The sequence below is a fragment of the Apteryx mantelli genome, chromosome 2, assembly GCF_036417845.1.
Source record: "Apteryx mantelli isolate bAptMan1 chromosome 2, bAptMan1.hap1, whole genome shotgun sequence".
Classification (NCBI taxonomy): domain Eukaryota; kingdom Metazoa; phylum Chordata; class Aves; order Apterygiformes; family Apterygidae; genus Apteryx; species Apteryx mantelli.
In genome coordinates, this window is record NC_089979.1 from 53544262 (window position 1) to 53551776 (window position 7515).

At 38.6% G+C, this 7515-nt stretch overlaps 1 protein-coding gene across 3 annotated transcripts in view; it reads right to left on the minus strand.

Moving 5' to 3' along the window:
• Window positions 1-6530, minus strand: part of METTL4 (methyltransferase 4, N6-adenosine) — a 16241-nt gene extending 9711 nt beyond the window's left edge. For all 3 annotated transcript variants that reach the window (XR_001292611.2, XM_013942914.2, XM_013942904.2), the window contains exons 1-4: window positions 5956-6530; window positions 5082-5144; window positions 2265-2631; window positions 2061-2130 (exon numbers count right to left, since the gene is read on the minus strand). Coding sequence is in view for 2 of the 3 variants with exons in the window: in XM_013942914.2 (XP_013798368.1) it covers window positions 2061-2130; window positions 2265-2631; window positions 5082-5144; window positions 5956-6387 (932 nt within the window). In the remaining variant the exon portion in view is untranslated. The remainder of the gene's footprint in view (window positions 1-2060; window positions 2131-2264; window positions 2632-5081; window positions 5145-5955) is intronic.
• Between the last annotated feature and the right edge of the window lie 985 nt (window positions 6531-7515).

Below are 7515 nucleotides of genomic sequence, written 5' to 3' on the forward strand. Positions count from 1 at the left end.
GCCTAAAAGACCACGTTCAATTTAAGAGCAATCATTTGTAATTCAAAACTCTCATCTTTATGCCAGAACAAAGCTATTTAATGAAAAGTAGCTCGTTTTACTTAGTCTATGTAACATTATTCACTTTTCATAATACACAATCTCTTCCTCTGAATGAAAATAACAAGGGAGCCACTTACAAGTGCAACACTAATTTGACTGTCAAGCTAAAAGGTCATAAAAGAGTAATCATTTCTCAAACTATACACAAAAGTCACTCATGATTTGAAGCTGGCATTCATTGTGAAAGTTCTCTGGGTCATTCAGAACAGTTCTGCACACTTTTGAGTCAACTCTGCACTACAGTGCTGAATACAGTATGCTTTCCCGATTCTGTCCTGCTCTACCATTTTTCCTGTGTTGCTGTTCTACATTATTAGTGAGCTAGCAACACATGGAAGCTGCGCATCGCAGCATCAGAAGACGTTGACACACGACCTGCTGGAATCCACAACCCATCACCTGGTTGCTGAGGATCCCTGTACAGTGCACTAGTGAGAACAGTGACAACCAGATAATAAGGAGTGTAGATAAAATCCAGAAATACTTCCTGGACTAGATCCCACAGAGAAAACAGGAGTTCCACATCTGGGTTATGAATCCCAAACAAAAACCATATCCATGAACAAGGTAACTGATTGTCTAGCACTACACAGGCTTGCTGCTAGACATGTGCAGCAACAGATATTGGGCATCTATGGAACTACACCTGCAAAAACACAGGTTTAAGAGGGACATTCTCCTTGTTTTTGAAGACTAAAAAGCAGAGCACATACAATTAAAAACCAAACATTTATTTTCCTACATTGCACAACCTTAATTCTGACATAAGTGAAATTAAGAGTTCTTACTGACAGACACATTTCTCTGAGAGTTTGCAGTGTTTTTAATATCTGAGAAAAGGTGAGCCAACAGTCAACACAGATGAACTCCGTGACTGAATGAGCAACTGTCTGCAGTTCTATGCTGAAAGCACAAACAGATTTTTGGTTTCGCAAACGAATCTGTGATCTAGTTCGGATATGGTGATGTCTGAATAGCAAGACATGACAGTGGTAGCGATAGCTCTGACCCCTTCAGGCTTTGTTTTGTAAGGGAAGGAGGGCCTGGTTGTCTAATTTATGCCTGTGAACAACTAAAATTTTCCTTTGAGTTACTTGTATAGGTAAGAATTAACTTCAGTGAGTTTAACTCCGAGTTCCTAGAGGCTTTTGAAGGGCTTTCAAAGTAAGACCTGCTAATCAATCTCTGTTTCTTCAAACTATGTTTCCAAAATAAGTTTCAATAACTACAGAAAAAGTAGACATCAATATTCCAGAAGGTTATATGGCTACATTTTCTGTTTGCTCTTCTTTCCCATGGATGCAATTCTGTGGTAGTCAAGAGAACCCTACTGGCATAAACTCGATGTTACTCCGTGGAGAAGACCCAGAAAATTCTAAGTTAATGAATTCATAAACTACAGTACTCGGGACCAGTTCCTATTACACTTGAGGATTTTACTGCTGCATTATCACTTTTCCTCTTCTGCCCGCCAGGCTGAAACTCAAATTAAAAAAAAAAAAAAACACAAAACAAAACAAAAAAACCCTAAAACTTCTAAATCGGAACTCAGTCCTCAAAATACTTACACATATAGCTAACTTTACGGCCACTAAAGTAACTCTACTAATTTCAAATGAGTACCTGCAGGATCAGGGCCTTTCAAAACAACTGACTCCAGGCTTTTCTTATAAGTTATCTCTAACACTCTCTCACCAGCTAGGTAATTTAAGATCCAATCTTGCAAATATTAGGTATACAAAGGATTTAAGCCTTTCAGTGAAATCCCTGTGACATTTTATAGACTTGAAGGTGTGCCAAAATATTTGCTAGTTTAAGCTACAGTCTTGCACATATATTGGTCTTGGATTGCATCAGTATATTCAAAAGTTAACTATACCCATATAAGCAAAGAAGATAAAGTTTGTTTGGTTTCTGTTTTAAAAGGCATAACAATACAAATTTACAGTAAAATTTACCGGTTACTCCTTTTAACAGATTTGTTTTCCCATGGTGGATCCATCACAATTACATCATATTTTTTCTTGTCTGGAAAAGAAAATTACAAAAAAAAGCTAGTAAATTAGTTTAAAAAAAAATTAAATCTACTAGTTAAAACTGATAAATGTTTAGCTACCAACTACAGAGAACACTTAAACAGTAGAGTATGCAAGTATACTTACAGTTCAGCAGTGGCTGTAAACATGAAATATCAGATAAAAGGAAACTGCTTTTTGGTGGCACCAAGTACTTCTGCCCCATTAACACAATCATCTTTGCACAGTTTGAGTTGTTTTCTGTAACACACGAAAGCAGGTCCTGCTCTGGAATGAAGGTTTCATCATCTATTGCTTGTACAGCTTGATGGTCGCTGTCGTTTATAGCTGGAAACTGCTTTGCCATTTCACATAATTCGGCCAACCCACAGCCAACATGTCCTGGAACAACGTTCTTGCTGCGACTGAGTTTTGTAGTAGTGCAGTGAAGAAAACCACTTTTGAGTCCTTCTTGGACTAAATGCAAAGTGCCTTCCCAAATGAGCTCCCTGATCTGTATGATCATAAAGATACAAAGGAAAAGGAAATGGTCTTTCAAACATCTACACTGGGGAACGAGACATAAATCAAAGCACATTTTGAATCTGCAAACTGGAAGAAAGATCCTTGCTAAATATTGAGATCATTTGATTCATGCTTCAAAACCTACAAGGGCACACTAATGAGGTTCCACGCCTTTTTTTGGGGGGGGGGGGGGAGGGGAAGTGGGCAAAGTGGCAATATTGTTACAAGTTTGGAGAAAGAAAAAGAGACTGCTGAATAAAATGCTTCCTAGCCCAAGGTAGAATAAAATTCTAAATAAATCTAATTTTCAAAGCAAACTCAACATTAAGTTGAAGTATAAGTTAAAATCCTAATCTAATTTCAAGTTACTGTGGCCAAAAACATATTTTTATTGGGATGTATCCCTAGATCGAAAAACTGGTATTTTTCCAAGTTTTAATTCACTTGAAAAACAACACTGTTTTTGTATTTTAAAAGTAATAAGGAAATATAAAATAAGGAAATATAATCAGTAAATCCAATTAAATCATTAGAATTGGTTTTATTAACTTTTCTAAGTGACAAGTCTCTTAAATAATCTTCTAGTGAGTCCATGAAGACAAAACTGTTGGATCTGAATGCAGTCTCATTCACTTCAGTGCTCTCTCCTTTTCAAAATTTAGAGACCAAATTTATTCCCAACTCAGTGAGCATTTACAAATTTTAATTATCAGTGAAGAACTATTGTTCATTTAGAACAGCAGTATTGCCAGCTGCAGTGGTTTTATCACAAGTCTGAAATACTTATTATTGATTATTGTTTCTAAAGCTCCTGATTATGGAATCCTCAATTTTACAGAATGTTTTTACAAAATAATCTTTACTGCAAATTCCAAATTAACCAAAAAAAGAATGTGTTTTTTTTAACAATTTCTTTACTTAGTGCCACTCTCTAGATATCCGAGGGGATAGTCATCATTTTTGAGCGCCTAGGTTTGTGATAGTAGAACTTAATATTAGTTCAACAGAATTAATAAGCACATCTTTAGAAATTCTAGAAATTGCACAGCTGAATTAATGCAAATGGATTTTGTTCTTACACCCGTGTGTTATCTGGCAGCCTGGACAAAGCCTCTTGACTATCAAGCAGTTTTGACATTCTACATTCAGTTTTAACAAACGGCTGCTGAAGGAGCTCACTATATTTTGCACTATCACTCTTTGTTAAATCTGACTGAAATTCATAAACAGATTCAATGCTGCTTTCACTGATGAAAACAAATTTCAGTTCTGCGGAAAGTTATTCCAGCTGTACGAATAAGTGTCAAAACAATCTAAACTGACTTTTGGAGCTACAACCTTTAATATAACAAATACATTAGAAAAAATATATTCTAATCTGTGAACAGTATCAGAGGCTAACCAGGATCATAGATTTTTCAAAAACGTGTCTTTTTTGCACATTTACCGAAAAAACTTTCAAAGTTACGAAGGCCTCTAGAACATCTAACTCTTCTTCATTCTTTCTCTTATTCCTATTGTTGCCTGCCTTTATTTTAGCTTAAAGGTTTTCACACTTTTAACCTTATGCTTAAGGATGAACCACACAGTTCTCTCATTCTTCACATGCATAGCCTATAGGTAACAATAATTACAGGACCCCTACACTGTAATGCAGCAAACTGCATGTTTACTATGAGATTGCTGTTATGCAACAGAAAGCAAAAATGAGTTATTTGCATAACAGTGCAAGAGAAACAGAATTAAACAAAAAGCCAAGTATGACTACTGCCGTTATCAGGCAAAAAAAAAAAGCAGTGGAGGTCCTAGTTTAGGTTCACATCACTATTCAGGAAAACAGTATGTATACATCAAACATTATCTAGAGATTACATTTCCAGGATTTATCATCATGCTTCACTAGTAGTAATTTTACCAGTACACCACAGACATGAGTCTAGATACAGACCCAAATTTTAATTAATTTGTGATGCTTTGGTATGACTATCACAATGTAAAATATTAAGTGAAAAAATTCTTTCTTACTAGTGGAAGTGAGACATCTTGGAGCACTTTCGGTCACAGAAGTATGGAATAACCCCAGCAGGGTATTCTGATATGCTAAAGATGAGTGCATCTTCAGAACAGTTCACACTTTATTTTAAAGCAAAACTCACCACTATATAATGTTCAGTTAGGTATAACAGTTAAAGATACTATGTGAATGTGCTTTCCAGCTCTTTGAAATTTCTCAACTGCAGTCTGACATCTGTTTTGTACATTAACTACATATAAAATATTTCAGTATACATTTATTCATTTGGGGACTGGAGAGATGACCTTCCCATTAATGGAACAAGTTACAGGAAGAGGACTCATCTGTAACCACGTCTTGCATTCCATATACTGCCCAAAGATAGGTACCAGGCACCTGCAAAATATACTTTTGTTCAGACTCACCTTTGTATGGTATTCTAATGCATCCAGTTCGCCTTGGTTGAACACACATTTTCTTTTGCGTTTCTGCAGAATGAGCGAACAGTGAAAAGAAATAATCCATGCTACTCAAAAAAAAAAAATACAAAAAAAAAAATCAAACATACTTGAATAACATATCAACTCTTAAAACTGGAAAAAAAATTCCATCTCTTTCCCTGTCACAAGTATAAACCCATTAAGAAAAAAACATGATTTTAAAATATCTAGGCTGCTGTAGGACTTCTCAAGGCACAAGAGCTTAACAAAGTAATGTTACATTGCCCACAGGCACAGGAATCTAATGGTATCTAGTACATGCCACAGTTCATGTTCATGCCCACTTTGAGCTCACACTAGGAGGTACCCATTTAGTTGCAAGGTGCAGTTTATCAGTAACAAGAGAACATCAACTAGGTCTTCATAATTACGTTTGTTGATTCAGATCTGTGACCCTTAAATTTTCTTGGTCCATAAGGAACAATACTGAACAATCAACATACCGCAAGTAAACTCACACTGTCTTTCACTCCTTGTTAATATGGACTATCATGACAGCTACCACAGTTTTAGTTGTTTAAATCCCCGTGACCACAAGCAACATGAGAAGAGTTTATGAGCAACCTACTGCCTGTGAGTCACAGGATGCACACCACTGATATAAGGGAGACAAGGACATCCTTATGAGTGCCTACATTTTACATGGAACCCTAAATCTATTGTGGAAAAGTTCCTGTTTCTCCTGCAAAGTTTACGCTCTCCTACATAACTTTATGAAATAAAAATTTGCAAGATGATGTTAATGGTAGGTTATTTAACAGGGAATATGTCACAGCCCACAGTGTTATGGAGAACGTACCTTCCTTGCACTGGCAACAAGATCTCCAATGCCACCCTCGGTTCCTTCTCGGTGTTCCACCCCACTGCTGCTGGCCTCTGTTTCTGCAAGGCTCACCTCAGAGCCTCCCTGCCACAGCCGTTCCTGAAGAGCTGCAACTATATGGGGCTTTAAAATATCAAAGAACTCTTCCCGAAACACATATCTTGCTTTTCCTGCTTTACCTTCTGTTTCTACAGCATCTCCAGGACCAGGAGTAGGAGCATCTCTCAATGAGTAGGTGGTAGCACAGGTAGAAGTAGCACAGTGATCTCCAGCAGAAGGGACAGAAGTGTTGAGAGTAACACAACGAGGGTGTGCAAAGGAGTCGTATATCTCGTAGCCACATTGGTTGATGAAAGAGAGATGATCCAGGAGCCACCCTGCTGTCAGTCGATGGATCACAGACATCATAAGCACCCTTTTTCAGCGGGGAAAAAAATCATCTCCCAGAAACTGGAGCAGGTATTCACACTCACTTTCTGAAGCAAATTCTTCCTGCAGTAATTTTTTTGAGAGTTCACTTTTCACAACTATTAACATTTAATACTACAGTGCCTATCTTGTGAAAGGCATTTCCATACACATGCAGGACACATGAACAGTTCTGCAGAAACTTCTAACTTCAGCTGGTTTCCCCATTATGCTCTGTTTGATCCTTATTTCATCTTTTGATTGTAGATAAATTTCATATAGTTCTTCATAACTTTATCTAGTATAAAATTACTCTAAGATCACTCTTTGAGCAGGCTAGAAAATAGTATTATGACAAAGCAATTATCATAGTCTTTGAATTTGTATCACAAGATTCAGGGGCAAAAATACAAGTAGTCTTTACATGCTCCTGAAGAAAAACATCACATTTTTATATATTTCTGGAAACTTTCTCAGTTTCAAAGAGAAAAAACAAGTTGGTCGATCCAGTCTTTTATGAAGTAAATTGAGATGCAAGAGTCTTACAGCTTTTGATATGATTGACTTTCCTTAAGCAGTTCTATTACTGTAAGAGAAATATATAGGGTTTTTTTCCCTTGTATTTTATAAAAACCTTCTTTTAATGGTTTACCTGTTGTCATATCAAAGACACATGGCTTTTCTATTAAACCCCAACTCAAAAGAGCAGCGATAGCAACTGACTGTGTGTTACCACGAGCGCAGCTAGGGTCATTTGCTCCCTCAAGGGATCAGGTGTCCCCGCTCGGTATTTCGGTGCGGAGACGCTCCCGGGGGCTGCTCGGCGGGCGAGGCGCCCTCCCCGTGTGGGCCCGCGGCTGCCCCGCTCGCCGCCCGCCGCCGCGTTACGGCTCCTTTTGTCCGGGAACACCGGCGTCGGTAGGGAAAACGGCCTCGGGAAGCATCGCGGCAGGACTTCTCCCGACAGCCCTGTCGGCATCGGCGGCGGGGCGAGAGCCGCCTCCGCCCGGGCCTGCGGAGGTCAGCACGGAGGGGCCGGGCAGGGGCGGGATAACGACAACGCCATCACCACCGCCATCGCCATCACCACCCCCGCCGCCGCCCAGCTTTGCCCCCCTCCGCGCCCGT